Source organism: Palaemon carinicauda, chromosome 7, assembly GCF_036898095.1.
Source record: "Palaemon carinicauda isolate YSFRI2023 chromosome 7, ASM3689809v2, whole genome shotgun sequence".
Lineage (NCBI taxonomy): Eukaryota > Metazoa > Arthropoda > Malacostraca > Decapoda > Palaemonidae > Palaemon > Palaemon carinicauda.
In genome coordinates, this window is record NC_090731.1 from 14,089,709 (window position 1) to 14,107,077 (window position 17,369).

Here is a 17,369-nt window from a genome sequence, read left to right on the forward strand (position 1 = left end):
CTATATTAAGTTATAAAAAAGCATATGCCTACTTACCACAATATTATGTAGTTGAGGCTGTAGTAATGCAGCTTCTAGTAGAAAATAATGAAGGCTTATTCTGTAGTCTTTATATAATAGCTTGAAATACGTTGCATTGCAGATAAGGATCCCACCTACTTGTGTTTCTGTCGTCCATACTTTGGGACCATGCTCTTCACATCCTTCCACCTTATTTCTATGGTATTTGTGTGTGCAAGGATCACAGGATCTGCAAAAAATTTGGGAAGTGGTTCACTTTCAAGTGCTGGTATTCTAACTCCTCCAAGCAAACATAATCTGTACAGCAGTCGCTTACTACTATCATACTAGGCTCAATACATTCCTGTATAATAGACGGTAATGTTTCTGTTGACTTAACCTTAAGTAGCAGTCAAAAACATTGTCTTGTTTCATGGCATATATCACCAAACACCCCACTATCCCTTATTTACCCTATTTATATTTTCTCTTTCCAAACTTAAATTCGTCTATCTCAGTTTGACCGACATCACCGATCTTACCAATATTTCTTAAAACCCACCTTATTGCGACCTCTTGGCAAAATGAAGCCCAATAACATATTGTTGCTTGGGAAAGCTGCAAATCCCCTTCACCAAAGTTTAAAGAAAACTTAGGATTACACTATAACTTAGAACTTCAAATTAACTTCAAAACAATGATGAGGTTTTTCAAAACAAATTCCTTTAGACAAGGAAACTCTAAAATTACATCCCTTATGTCAATGTCCTTTCGTCACTATGGAGAGATCACACCTATTTAATTAATACGACAAATATCTCTACAATACTTTTGCTTAAGAACTAAATTATATCTTTGAGAAAATTCAATCACTACTTCTATACTATCACTATACAAATAATGAAAATATTTGCCATAACCCACATTGCGCTGCAAACAATCCGTAGGAAATCAGTCTTTGTCAAAATTAATGCCAGAAGGCCCAGCCACCGTGCCCCTCTGAAATAGCTATAGTGTGACAAAATGCCGGTTGTTCATTCCTTACTTGATGTATTCAGTCAAACAGGAACACCAGTGGACAAGTAAATTTATTACTGTGGTGAAATCCTAGTGAAACTTGGTTTTCAACTGAAGTCATTCGTAATTGGTTATGAAACCCATTACGCCACCGTTACGTCATAATGATGTTACCTCTCAGCCGATAATCTGTAATTACAACTGCTAGTGTTTGACTAAGAAAGCGAGATAAAGGATTCATTAAAAGTAAACATTACCGTAAATGAAACATCTCTTCCACCTTTAGAAAAATTTTAGATAAAAACTTTATCAAGCTCATTCAAATCCACCTCGTTCAATCTCTCATATTATGACTATAGCTTACTGTACATTTAATATAGCTTTTCACGTAATACTTCCATGTAGGCGACTATTTTCTTATATCCAGTGCTATATACTTCTAGGATTTACCAAACTGTATATGTAAAGGGAAGTTTTACAAATGATTATTTTGCTTAAGGAAACATTGTCTGAAGGATGGAAACGACTGGAAATGATCCAGAGACGATAACCTCCTAATCTTCTACATCTACAACTTCTGATTCCATATACAGTATGTAGCCAAGGTTGCTAACCAAATATGGAGTTTTTTTTTTCTCTGAAAGTTTGCAGCGTTTTAGGTGAGGCTAGGTTAGGAGGGAGGTCATGAGGACCCTGTCCTTAGGTTAGGCTGGGTATGATTAGATTAAACAGATTCCCTTATTACATTCGTTCTGCGTTTATCCCCAAAGTTTAGTGGTGTTGTAAGAGAGGATAAGGAAAGGAAGAGGGTGTTACAGCGCCAACACCCCCAATGAACTAAGTAGAGAGTCCTACCCCCTAGGTTAGTTTAGGTGTGAAGTTAATTTTGAAAGCTCTTTATTCGTTTCGAATATCCTCAACCCCCAAAAAAACCCAATTTCGCATTATAATCCTAAACATTTCATATACAAAATATAAACTGGTTAAAACTGTAGTTTCACCTGCTGTAGGTCTTAGGCACTCAACATCAAAATTGTAAACAAAAATTTCTAAGCTATCAGGCCATCATCATAATTGGTGTGATTAGGGAGCCTCTAACAATAGGTTTGGAAAGCTAAATTCTCGGAATAATAGACATACTGCTCACACATCTGAATTTATTGTATAATTCATATTGAACTAAGTTTTGAAATAAGATACTTAGAATAAGCAAGCGCTATGCTTCTTGGCTATGGCTGCATAGAACAGTTTTCTATAAGCACTGAGTATAGCCTGCAAGTTTAAACTGACATGAGAGACACTTTCAACTTCCATTCCATAAACGAATTAAGAAGTATTTTAATAAAACTTACTTTCCCACTTATATGAACCGATGAAGAATTTAGGTAGAAACATGACGGTCACTGAACGAACACAAGATATAAGGTGATGAACGAAACGCACCCACTGAATGACTCTGGTGTGTCAACAACTCGACGTAATCAACAAAGTTCCAATAATATGCTGAGAGCTCTAAACGTTTGGGGTAAAATATTCGTTAACTAAAATTTAATGCGTTTCAGCTAAAAATTCAAAACTCATGGCATACATAATATTAGCTGAAAATGGAGAAGTTAGTATTCACCATAACTACAGTATGGCTTGAATTACATTTAGGCCTACGAGATTTAACTGAAAGCCCCTGTTTTTACGACTAAATAGGCCCACAATGATTATGACCAAAGTAGAAAAAAGTTTCCATTTCAAGAAGAGAACCAGGAAAATGATCACAATTTAGTTGATAAATCTTTGCTTGATATTAAAATCAATAAAATGTAATGGAAAAAAATTAAAAATAACGTAATGACACTCGAACTTAATCAAAGTTGTTGGCATAAAGCACAAATAATAATTTTGAAAATATTTGGCTTAGCATTTTCAACAGAAATAATTGATCAAATATTACTAAAACCTTCTAAATAAGATTATTTACAGCTATATTATAAGTTAAATAATAATAATAATAATAATAATAATAATAATAATAATAATAATAATAATAACTTATAAGAGAAAATGGTACAAAATAGACTTTAAAAATAGCAAAAAAGATATTGGTTTCTCACCTGGCTTTTGTGTTCTGGTTTTCTGATAATCACAACCACTACTATTTGTGTATGAAGACCCTTTTTAAGTTAAAAAAGGAGCCGAACCTTCTGTACATTGTTATCTTAATAAATTTGAAATGAAGAAAGAACGTTTTGAGTATTCTCTGGCATTCACCAATTATTCAGGGTGTTTCAAAACGGTCAATTGGCAATCTTATTCAAAGTATTTTCAAATAAATCATCACTAGCTTTTTTGGCTGGGATAAATTACGTATAGTATAAATCAAATGTGGCAAATTTATATGGGTTAAAATCAAATGCCTTTCTAGGAAAATTTAGGTTTGTCAATCGAAGTACAATTTAATGTAGGTTATTCAAATATGAGACCTTGTTGGTTGAATGTCTCGTCTCACTTTTATCTATGAAAGAAATCTTCAATCTGATGTTAACAGAATGTTCTTAAAACAGCCATTTTTCTTCCAGTAATTAAGTCATATTATAAAACTAACTTTACACGAGGTAATCTCATACGCTCTATATTCTATGCCCTAACACTAGTCTCTTATTACAGGTTAACACAAAATGAAACAATGAATGGCATATTCTGTACTGTTACCTTATGTTTAGTACAAGGTATTTCAATGAGAAAACCTGAAAGTTTCAGGTAATTTTCAATGCTTTTTCAGTTTAAAATATTTTATGTTTACTGAATGAAGTACATAGCATTTAATTAAGCTCTTTGGCCATTCAAATGAACATAATTTCACCAGTCCAACACTAGACTCCTATTACAGGGTAACACTAGACTCCTATTACAGGGTAACACAAAATGAAATGAAATATGACATATTAAGTTCTGTTGGCTTATACTGCGTACAAGGTATTTGCAGGAAGACAAACTGAAAGTTTCAGGAAATTTTCTAAGATTAATAAATCCTTGTTTAGCTTACTCTTGTGTATATCTATAGGACGAAGTGCATGACTTTAAGCGATTTGCCAATTCAGCTAAACAGAATCTTACCATTATAGTGCAAACAGAGTGACTTAAAATGTTTCCCAAAACTTGCTGAAATGCCAACCAGTAAACAAAAGTTATAGCCTACAATATAGTGTTTTATCAAAATTGTGATCACATATCGTAATTAAATTATTAGATTTACCACCTATAAAATCACACAGAGTAGAAATAAACAAATACAGGGTGGTGCAAAAAATAATCTGCAAATGTCAAATTACTATCATTACAAACCAACCTGTTGTCGAAAAATCTTGGGTTTTTGTAAGTGGCAAAATAAAAGTCTACACGATTGATCTACATAGCTAGTTAAACAAGGCATCAGCACAAAAGAGAAGAAACAAATTAAAATCCAATACTGTGCCCAATGTTATTCCATTACTGAAACACTGGAGTCCTCTATGGGTATCAAAGAAAATGTTCTAAATTCAGGGTGTCGCTAAAAGTTTCTGCATGGAATATAGAAAAATTTGCTGGCTATTCGGCATAAATTATAAACCATTGTTTCTAGCGCAGTGTAAGCCTAATTTCTAATTAGCAAAACAAACAAACTTTATTTTGAACGTAAATGTAATCAATACAATATGGATACTGTTGATTAGAAATATCTGTTGATATTCACAAACAGAACAGGGTGATGCAAAAACTAACCAATGACAACAGGGTTCATTGGAGTGAGTCACTAAATTCTTAACATAAATATTATCAATGAAGAAATTACCTGTTATTTTATATGATTATATTAGAAAGTCATCCGGATTACCTACAGTTATATCTAAGATAGAAATAATTTTTTTCTTAAGCTTAATAAAAGCAAATACTCTCACTCTAGTATCATTGATGCTACACAAAACAGGGCTATACAAAAGTTTGCTGTCAAATAGAAACCTCATATATTTCGTTTAATTTTCACATCTTCAACTTATGAATTAGAGAAAAAATTTTATTATTAAGTTTTCCGAAAGTTATAAAATCATTCAAGGTATTTCCTTCCATTATATCTTGAATGACATTAAATCCATGTAATGGAAAAGCTTATGTTTCTTGTTCCTTGTGGATACACACACTCGTACTACAGGGTACACAAAAAGAAAAAAAATGGAAAGGGAAGTTCCAATACCACCGGCTTGGTATGACATATGAAGTATTTTAAGTGCTGCTAAAAGAAACTCTTCTAATTAAAAAGCTAATGAACAAGTCTCAAATAATTCTCCAATAACATTCTAATTTTTAATTTAGCGGGAAAAAGTTTCACATGAAAACAAAGGCAAGGTATTTTAGACTCCTTGGCCATTCAGATTATCATCCCTTCAGACAAGAAAATACAGGGTGACGCAAAAATCTATTTGTAAAAGCTTACAATGTGAAAAGCCATCAAAGAAAATGTACCCGATACAGGGTGTCGGTTTTCCAACTACGGTTGTAGATTAGCTAATAATAATAATAATAATAATAATAATAATAATAATAACAATAATAATAATAATAACTAGCAAATCTCTTAGATATTTTGGAGGACGGATTCTGGTAACTTGATGGGTTACTGCACACAATCTTAAATTCTATTTTAGGGTTAAATGGCAGTCAATGTAATTCAAATAGTTTAGGAATGATCCTTTCCTAGGGTGGGAAACCTTATATCAGTCTTCCTCCTTTTTTTATTATGCTTTTTAATTTCTTATGTTGTACTTTTCGTAGATTGTGGTAGATGTAGTTACAGTAGTCTACTCAGGTAATAACAGTTAATCACAGGGTTGCCAGATTGGTTAGTGTAAAAATCCCCAAAACTCATAATAAAAAATCCCCAAAACCACCCAAAAATCCCCATTTCCACAAATATATTTTCTTCTGATCATGCAGGCTTTACTCATATATAAATTACTTACCATACTTCACATAGAAATTACTCACCATACTTCATATAGAAATTACTAATCATACTTCATATAGAGTGCTAAGTAAACTAATTGCAACAATATAAAGATTTACTAATTTTTGTTTCTTCTTCATAAACATTTTTAAAGAATATCCCCATCAGACACCCAAAAATCCCCAAATCTAGAGATAATTCCCCATATCTAGCAACACTTAATCACAAGGTTCTTTACAGAATGTTCATTCCAGTACTTCTTTATAGAAACAATGTTCCTAAGATGATATCCAGTGGTCTTACTATATCTATTTGAGCACTGAGACAAGTTGCAGTCAAGAGATACTACTAGATCCCGAGCTTTACTAGATAACAGGAGAGAGTTATAAACGTCACATTTGATTTGCAAAATGAACTTATGAATATGGGTGATAATCAAATTACCTATAAAGGAATAACGCCAATACGCAATTGCTACAATCAGTACTAGAAATATAGACAAAATATGTTACCTGTAGTAAAGTAAATTCTATGCTCATGTAACCAAAGAACTAAGTATTTATGAATTACCTCTGTACCATGGTCTTTCACTCTCTTGGGGTAGAGTTCTCTTGCTTGAGGGTACACTCGGGCACACTATTTTATCTTATTTCTCTTCCTCTTGTTTTTTTTTTAAAGTTTTTATAGTATATATAGGGAATATCTATTTTAATGCTGTTACTGTTCTTAAAATGATTTATATTAATTGTTAATTACTTTTCTCGTAGTTTCCTTATTTCCTTTCTTCACTGGGCTATTTTCCCTGTTGGAACCCTCGGGCTTATATCATTCTGCTTTTCCAACTAGGGTTGTAACTTAACAAGCTATAATAATAATAATAATAATAATAATAATAATAATAATAATAATAATAATAATAATAATAATAATAATAAACTGATGATATTAAATCAACATGCACTTAACTCCCCAGCAACTAAACTTAATTTAACACCTTGAAAGAAAAACTTGAATGATTCTTACCACCAACTATGGCACCCAAGTCCAGTTTCTAGGCATCAAAAATTCACAAAATTCAAGTCTAAGTTTTATCCAATGGCAAGCGTCCTTTGCACAATTTCTATAGACAATACAGTAACTAACGTAAACAGTCAAAGTCACGATTTCTCTGTTCTTTCAACTACTAGGCAAGTTCTAAATGGCGAACTGCATTACAACGATTATTATTATTATTATTATTATTATTATTATTATTATTATTATTATTATTATTACTAGACAAGCTACAACAACCCTAATTGGAAAAGCAGATGATATAAGCCCAAGGGCTCCAATAGCGAAAAATAGACCAGCGAGGAAAGGAAATCAGAAAATAAATAAATGATGAGAACAAGTTAACAATAATTCATTCTAAAACAGTAACAATGTTAAAACGGAAATGTCCTATATAAACTATTAACAACTATTAGACCATAACAAGATAGTACTTTAGAATGAACTATGAAAATAGATACCAGATGCATTTACACATATGTATATATAATATGTATATACTTATAAGTGTATTAATATGAATTATTTTATATTTATCTCTCTATATGATTTCGTTTACGTACATATATGAACACAATTGCTTCAGGAAGGATGTATAGATATGGCCGCCATGGAAAGCTAGAACTTTTGAGTGAATAATGAATATAAATAACATTATATATACACACACACACACACACACACACACACACACACACACACATATATATATATGTATACTGTATATATATGTATATATATGTTATGTATATATATATATACTATATATATGCTATGTATATATATATATATATATATATATATATATATATATATATATATATATATATATATATATATATACATAAAATGTATTATCCTGAATTGTTATATATTAATCCTTCTATAAGATTTCGTTTACGTACATTTATGAACACACTTGCTTCAGGAAGGATGTGTATAGTAGACATGGCCAGTAAAACAGCTTGGCTTGTTTACTTCTTTCCACAACCTTATTTATTTTCCGTAGTGGTAATAACAGTTGTAATATTAAGAATGCTAGTTATTCTAGACAAGACAAAGGGAAAAGGAAACCAATAACTGTTAAATAATTAGGTTATTTACATAAGTGATCTGAGGTATCACCTATTAAATCGCCATAAATCATCTAAAACAACAAAAAAGTAAGCTTAGCAAATTGACACAGATAGAAGAGAAAAGAGAAGATAAAAAGGTTATAGAATATATTTAGAATAGTTAATAAATACATCAAATTATACATATACCAAGGCACTCCTCCCAATTTTGGGGGGTGGCCGATATCAAACAAATGAAAAAAAGGGGACTTTTCCTCTTTACGTTCCTCCTAGCCTGACGAGTGACTCAACCGAGTTCGGCTGGTACTGCTAGGGTGCCACAGCCCACCCTCCCCCATTATCCACCACAGATGAAGCTTCTTAATGCTGAATCCCCTACTGCTGTTACCTCCGCGGTCATCCAAGGCGACAGGAGAAGCCGAGAAATCATTATAAGCTTAAGCATTTTGATATGGCACATTAATACAGCATCACCGCTTCCTTTAAGCTTTGTAAGCACTTCTAGCTGGTTCCTTTAAGTTTCATAAGTATCATAGCACTTGCTATGGTCAGGAAAAAATTGCTTAGTTTTACAGTAAAGGGGACAAAAACTTTTTTTTTACAGGAAAGGGGACAAAAACTTTTTTTATATATTCTATTTTTTTTTATTTTGACACGTAATATGACTATTACATAACATTGAATTCAAATTCGAATCTAAATATTACAAATAATTCTATATATAAAACACACACACATATATATATATATATATAATATATATATATATATATATATATATATATATATATATATATATATACATAGATATATATATATATATATATATACATAAATATATATATATATATATATATATATATATATATATATATATATATATACATATATATATATCTATATATATATATATATATATATATATATATATATATTATATGCATATACATACACATGTAAATATACATCTATCTATCTATCTATATATATATATATATATATATATGCATATAAATACATATATATATATATATATATATACACATGTAAATACATCTATCTATCTATCTATATATATATATAATATATATATATATATATATATATATATATATACTATATATACATATATATATATATATATATGTATATATACATATATATATATATATATATATATATACATATATATATATATATATATATATAAATATATACCATATTTATTTTAATGGAGTTATGTTAGACTACATTTAAAAAAAGATATAGAGGGAAAAAGTGGAAGAACTACTTTTTCTTATGTTATCAAACAAAGCCTCTTCTATTCTAATAGTATTTCTTTTTTATGTTTCATATTGAAAGTAACACTTTTAATCGAAATCTGTTTATAAGTGGTAAGTGATTATTATTATTATTATTATTATTATTATATTATTATTATTATTATTATTATTATTATTATTATTATTATTATTACAATAGCAGTAATATAAAAATATTGTATTTTGTCAACATGTTATCCACTTATTACTTACATTGAATATTCCAGTAAAAAAAAAATTATGAAACTAAATTTTGTTTACATGAAATTAATAAACAGATTTCAGAGACTATTTCTATCTTAGGTGATAAACAAAGTACACTGTTGGCATAGATATGGCCTCCCATCTTAAATATTTATTTATCTATTTTATCTTTTTACAAGATCTCTTTGGTTCTTATCAATCTGTGTCACTTGCAAAACTACAGGTCACAACCAACTGTACTTGCTTTTAGGGTTACAGGCGCGCTCTCCCCCGCTGTGTCCGAAACCGCAGTCACACTTATATCATACTCAGTACATGGTTTGAGATCCTCCAGGGTATGGGTTACTTCGAAGGGAAGGGGCGGTGACACCTCAATATCCGTGGACTTTGAACCATCGACACTCTTCCAACTCATACGGTACATAGTGGCACACCTCTTGTTGAACTCCGGCTGGAACCAATACAGATCCAGAGATGTCTCCGTGGATTCGTGCAGCTGCAAGTTTCGAGGTTCGCTCGGCAGAGCGTCTCCAGTCTTCGTCTCCACGATCGACCAGTCCGATACCAGTCCAGTGCGGGTGACTGTGCGCACGTGCAGGGCGTAGTTAGTGCAAGCGTCCAGTTCGTTGTGGCTTTCGTCTATTCCAACGACGAAGTGTTCGTCCTCCAGATTGATGTTCCCTCCTTCGTCTAAGTTGATGACCCTGGTGTCGTATTCTTTGATGCACTGGGCCTGCTCGGACGGAGGGTCGTAGCTGATAGATATTTGGTTGATATCAGCTGTTACCACTTGGAGATTTTCAACAGGGCCAGGTTCTGCGAAATAGGCAGCGGTAGACTGTTAGAAATATCTGCTCTTGAAATAGTGGTGGAACAATGTTTTGTTCATTGCCTTGGCGTGATTATAATAGTAACAGTAGCGAAAACAGTAAACAGTATGACCAAGGGCTCTATACTTCTTTAGACCTTAGATTACGAAGGTGAGAAAAGATTACTTAAGAAACTCAATAATCAAACAAAAGTATAAATGTTGTATTTTGGACATTGGTGAATGCTTGATATTCCAAATACTTTCCAGTAAAACAAGATAACGTAATCGAGTGCACTGGACTGAATCAACTTACTCATTCCATGTATTATTATTATTATTATTTCCTAGTTGGATAAACAGGATGCCATAAGCACAAGGGCTCCACTTGGGGAAAATAACCCAGTGAGGACAAGAAATAAGGAATTAAACAAATTAGAGAAGTAATTTACAGTTAAAATAACGCATTCCAAGAACCTTACCAACATTGGAATAGATCTTTGACATCTATAAAAGTTTCCTTTTTACCATTTGTATAGGGTTGAATATATATAACTTTAAAGAAATAGACTTATGTCACCCTGTTCAACATAAAAAAACATTCTCTGCAAGTTAACGAACTCAAAAAGTTCCAGAAGTTCCACTTACCAACATCGTCCGTAAACGTCCAGTTGGATATAATCGGACTGCCCAACCCAGTGGGAGAATGGGCGGTAATGGAGACCTCGTAGTTACTGCAAGGGAGGAGATCAGTAATGGTGAAGGTGCCGCCTCCGTCAATGATGTCACTGTCGAAGATGTCCTCGCAGAACTCGACCGGGTGGATGTGGTCCGTCCAGCAGACAGTGAGAGAATCGGCGCATTTGTTGGTCGGGTCTCCGGGCCAGGTCACGTCGATGGAATCGGTTCCTTTCGGGTCAACGATGATGAAGTGGAGCGGGAGAGGTTCTGGAAAGTCAAGTTTGGGGGATATGTTTTTATGTAGGGTTCTGAATTTGAGAGATGTCAGGGAGTATTCGCTTCTGTTGTTTTCAGAAGGAAGGTGATTGTTATTCATTTATGTTTGTGATTGGTTTATCAAAACGGAGAACATAATAGCGTGCTTGATCATAAAACAAGAATTATGTATGTATATATATATATTATATATATACAGTATATATATATATGTGTGTGTATATATATATATGTAATATATATATTTGATATATATATATATATATATACATATATATATGTATATATATACAGCATATATGTATATATATATATATATACATATATATATGTATATATACTGTGTGAATATATATATATATATATATATATGTATATATATATATATATATATACGTATATATATACGTGTATATATATATATATATATACATATTGTATGACTGTGAATCTATTATTATCATTAATATCATTATTTTCATAACTAGCCAAGCTACAACCCCACCTGAAAACGCAGGATGCTATAAACCCAAGGACTCCAACACTGAAAAATACCTCCAGGAAAGTAAAAAGGAAATAAACAAAGTGCAAGCAAAATGAATCTTACCAGTATCTTCAGTGGCTGCATACTCCACAGCAGTGGGCCCCTTCTTCTCAGATGGGCTCACACCATAGACGCCGATAGAGTAATTGGTACAAGCATCCAAGGGGCTGATGGTGTGCTCGTGTTGTCCGTTCGACCTGAGCGAGTCTTCTCTCTTGATCGTGTTGGTAATCTCTCCGTAGATCACTCCAAATCTGGGGAGAGAAATGGGGGTTTTTAATTTCTTGTTTATTCGGTAATTTTGTTTTAAGGATGGAATGGGCTCTAATAGGGGGATAGGAACCTTTCGACTGGAGCGTTTGAATGGTGGTGGGAGTGTGGTGATGGAGATGTTTTCAAGGTGATAATGCAAAGATTTTAAGAGTTCAAACGATGGGGAGTGAATGAGTTTTGATGTAGAAATTCCGTTGATTATTATTATTATTATTATTATTATTATTATTATTATTATTATTATTATTGTCGTTACTAAAGTCTATTTCATCCTAGCTGGCAACTGTAGCCGAACCACGGTTTGAAAGCTCGTCGCTGATTGGCTGTTGGTTCAGGCATTCTCCCCTCCCGCTGACCGATGCAGCAAAACATTGCATATGCCCGCTTTACATGATGTTCATTTTTGCTTTATACCTCACTTAATTTGCCAAACATCTATCTGGTTCTTTGATCAAACACAGATTAAATGTAGATGATGACTATCACCTTGAAAAAATATCCATATCTTAAAAATATATACGAAAAAATACGAGTTGAAGTGAAACGAGCGCTGAAAAAACTTTATACAACTTTTTTAATACATTTTTTTTTTACCTATAAACGTAAATAGAAATAGGTGAGTTTTATAGAAAAAAAAATCCTCTTGAATGTCATGCACCTAAAAAAATAATTTTTTTAAAAAAATGAAAAGAAATTTACTCTTCAACGCATCGTGGATTGGTCTTCGGGTCGTCGTAGGTGATGGTAATCATCGTCTGGGTTGTCAGAGCCACGACAACGTTTTCGGGGATGCCAGGAACTGCAAGAGGAAATAATTATTTGAGTTATTATACTTCTTTACTTATATCAATAACATTTCCAGAATTTATGACAATGTTATAGTGAACTCTTCTTCTTCTTCCAAATCGTTTAAAGGTTTAAAGGCCAATCATGAATGGCAGCAGCAAGGGATAATGACATTGCCCTATCAAACAGGCCAATGCCCTAGAGACACTGGCATCCATGACATTGCCCTATCAAGCAGGCCAATGCCCTAGAGACTGGCGTCCATGACATTGCCCTATCAAGCAGGCCAATGCCCTAGGGACTGGCGTCCATGACATTGCCCTATCAAGCAGGCCAATGCCCTAGGGACTGGCGTCCATGACATTGCCCTATCAAGCAGGCCAATGCCCTAGGGACTGGCGTCCATGACATTGCCCTATCAAGCAGGCCAATGCCCTAGAGACTGGCGTCCATGACATTGCCCTATCAAGCAGGATAATGCCTAGGGACTGACCATATACAGTATACATATGATCAGTGCCTAAGCCCCCATCTCCATCCAAGCTAGGACCAAGGAGGGCCAGGCAATGGCTGCTGATGACTCAGCAGATAGATCCCATTAGCTCACAAGGATGATGAGACTGCAACGACCAAAGAAACTAACAAGTTTGAGAAGGACTCGAACACCAGCCTAGCGTTCATGAGTCAAGGATGTTACACCATCGGCCACTACAACCCTACATTAAGGGGTCGGTTGCCTGATGCGCCGTCTCCAATGCCTTCTATCAACTGCTGTGCTCTTTCTCTACCTGCTTTTGTTTTTATTAATATATATTACCAGAATTTACATTTCTTGATTGATCTAATTTTTAAGGAAAATGGGAAATTGATTAAATTTTTTTTTCTAGCCGTGAGGAGAATACAACTATTTAAAATGTCATTAAAATAAGTATTTTTTGTGTATGTTCGTGATTTCTTTGTTTTCAATCTTTCAAAGACTTTTCATCACAAACTTCATGAGGAAAAGAGAGCACTAATTTTCATCCTCCTCAAAAGTTCAATCTTCCTTCGAGCTAAGTTTAGTCTTCAAGGCCGTTATGCGAGAACTAAACCTTACCAATTAGATAAACTAAAGACCACATTAGCGAAAGGTGAAAGATATTGCTATTATGAATTTGAAACGCTAGAATATTCGGTTGGGAAAATCGTGTGTTGTAATGATTCTTAAAATTGGTTTATTCACTTAATATATCAATGAAAACAGAAGATTTTTATTGCATTCCTGATTAAATTTCGTAAAGAGGATAGAGCCCCTGAGTTGAGTGATCATTAGAAGTAATGGTAATTAACAAATGACTGTAATCTACGAAGTGATTAACCGAACAGGTGGAACTATAAAGACTCGGGAAACATACGAAGAGGGCAAAACTCACATATACAGGGTGTTCAAAAAGTCTCTCAGCAGTGAGCATACGAGGCCCATCACCACCAAAAGAAACTTTTTGAACACCCTGTATAAGACAAAGGCTAAAACCAGGAAAGACACGGCCTTTTACCTCCTTCAGCCGTCGTCGTCTCCGTGGAGGTCTCTGGACCCATCTGTTCCATGGGCGTGCTGGCGTGGATTGTGATGACGTACGTAGAGCATAACTGGATGTCCTCCATCATGAGAGTGAGCCCGTCGGTCTGCCGAAGGAGTGGGTGAATCTAAATGCAAATTCTAATGGAATTAAGACGATGATGTACGTATGAATGGAGGATGTGTTTTTATGAATGAAAGTCACGTGTGCTAGTGAGAAAGGACCGCCATGTATGTATGTATGTATGTATGTTCATATATATATATATATATATATATATATATATAATTTATATGTACAAATTAAAATTACGACCAGACAAAATCACTGCCATTTGAGTCCTAAATAACTAAATTTATGGTACCTCCAATAACTCCTCTCCAAACAAACCTCTTGGCAGACGTTTTCGAGCTCTCCCTTAATCCTGGCGCAGACGATATACTTATTAACACAGTTTGGATTCTCTTTCGGGGCCTGCCAGGTGACAAGGATTCCAGAGCTGGAGCTGGAGGCCGAAGGATTGGTTGGCTCTCCTGGAACTGTGAGAGATGGAAATGACGAAAAGAGAGAGGTAAGTGGGAAGTAAAATTTGAGGTAAAGAGGTACACTGTTTAAAAGTTTACATAAAAAAATGGTATTTGTCTGGCAATATTTGTTCCCGGATTTTTATCGTTTCAAAAACGGATATATTGACGTAAAGTGATATTACGGTGGTCACCAACCCGTAAAAGATAATAACATAGTATGGTTAAATTACGGTCGCCCATATTTTACTGAGATACGACTGAGAACATCATACTTTTAAGGAGAATTTCCGATTAAAATTAGTTTTTTTTTTCAACAGTGTAGGAAAAGGCATTAGTTGGTCTAAGAGACCCTCCAGACAACAGAACAAATGTTCGTCGAACAAAATTGTTACCATATCAAAATGGTTCGAAGTGGGCTTTAGATAAGAGAGAATTTGAAACCTGATCTGGCAACAGAAAGTGTTACCATATCCAACTGTCCATACAACTTGTTTCCTTGTTCGAAGAGGAAATGTTGGCGGATATTCCCGCTTTTCATAGTTATCTGGTAACAATTTTGTTAGATGAATATTTCCTGTCGTCTAGAAGGTCCCTTAGAGTATTGGTCTCTCTTTTATCTTTCTCTCTCTTCCCTTTCACTTAAAGTTTAGAACTAATAACAGTAGATAAGCATCTAGGTACCCTTATGGCAGTACTTGCTTATTGTAACTCAATTTCTGATTCAATTTCTTTTCTGGTGCAAGCTGTAGATCGTACTTGTGTTTCTTGGTTGCAAGCTGATAGGTTTATAATAGTAATACGTGTACTAGAGAGAGAGAGAGAGAGAGAGAGAGAGAGAGAGAGAGAGAGAGTAAATCACTGGAGTCTGACTCTTAAAACTTTAAACCAATTTCGAACTTAGTTGGCCCAAGATGTCCAGATGGGGATTTTTATGCCAGCTTACATTTTTATCTTATGAAATTTTCTTCCTTGAAAAAAAAAAAGAACCTATTTTACAACCAGGCTTTTAATGATTGAGTTTAGAACTAAGTAAAATTTTTACGTAGCATTTATAAGTTTCATTTAATATGAAAAATAATAAATATTTACATGTACCTTATTAGAAAGAGTTATTTGTTAAAGTACTCCTAGAAATCTTGATTGATATCATGTTCATGTATTAATTGTTGTGCTTCTATACGTGAGAAAAGTAAATATTAAAACAGAAAATATCAAGTAATTAGCTACAAGAAGTTCCACCACTTACTCAAATTAATGAAGAAAATTTAGAACACTTTTAATTTTGCTATTTATATTAATAAATTTATTTATTCACAGACAACCTGTTTTTAGAGAAACAATGCCTTCTTAAGAGAGAGAGAGAGAGAGAGAGAGAGAGAGAGAGAGAGAGAGATTAATTCGAGTTTTTCCGGCATCCTGACATCTAAGGTCATTGACGCCGACAGAGAGAGAGAGAGAGAGAGAGAGAGAGAGAGAGAGAGAAAGTAGTCCCATTCTTCAATTCTGTGACTAATCAACTTACTCTTTTCCACAGTGTTGGCAGACGTTGTGGAGGCTTTCCCATCGACGCCATCTTCGAAGTGAGGAATCAGCTTGAATTCATAGACCTTGCAGGCGTCCAGGTAATCGACTTCGTGCGTGCAGTACTCCACGGGGCATCTGACGTCCTGCGAGAAATCCCCGTCGTAGATCAGAGTGTATTTGCTGACGGGGATGTCCCCGCCTGTTAGCGACCACTCCAGCACGATGGCGTCTATCGTGTTGCTTTTCATGCGGAAGTTTTCGATGGTGCCTGAGGAGACGAGGAATAATAGATGAGGAATGGGAGATGAGGAATTGAAGATGAGGAAGGAGACGAAGAGTTGGAGATGAGGAATGGTAGATCAGGAATGCGATGAGGAAGATGAGGAATTGGAGATGAGGAATTGGAGATGAGGAATTGAAGATGAGGAAAGCGATGAGGAAGATGAGGGAGGAGATGGGGATTGCGTTGAGGAATGAGATGAGGAGGGAGATGAGGAATGGTAGGTCAGGAATGCGATGAGGAAGATGAGGGAGGAGATGGGGATTGCGATGAGGAATGAGATGAGGAGGGAGATGAGGAATGGTAGGTCAGGAATGCGATGAGGAAGATGAGGGAGGAGATGGGGATTGCGATGAGGAATGAGATGAGGAGGGAGATGAGGAATGGTATATCAGGAATGCGATGAGGAAGATGAGGAATGGGAGATGAGGAATTGAAGATGAGGAAGGAGGCGAAGAGTTGGAGAT

General features: G+C 34.3%; 1 protein-coding gene across 1 annotated transcript; it reads right to left on the reverse strand.

Annotated features, from left to right (window-relative positions):
* Nucleotides 1–9,677: 9,677 nt before the first annotated feature.
* Nucleotides 9,678–16,885, reverse strand: LOC137643476 (receptor-type tyrosine-protein phosphatase delta-like). The gene is made up of 7 exons (XM_068376248.1): nucleotides 16,621–16,885; nucleotides 14,962–15,110; nucleotides 14,548–14,677; nucleotides 12,926–13,025; nucleotides 12,017–12,207; nucleotides 11,101–11,400; nucleotides 9,678–10,460 (listed from the first exon to the last, which is right to left on the reverse strand). The coding sequence occupies exons 1-7, from the start codon at nucleotides 16,868–16,870 to the stop codon at nucleotides 9,862–9,864; spliced, it is 1,719 nt and encodes a 572-aa protein (XP_068232349.1). The 5' UTR covers nucleotides 16,871–16,885; the 3' UTR covers nucleotides 9,678–9,861.
* Nucleotides 16,886–17,369: the final 484 nt, after the last annotated feature.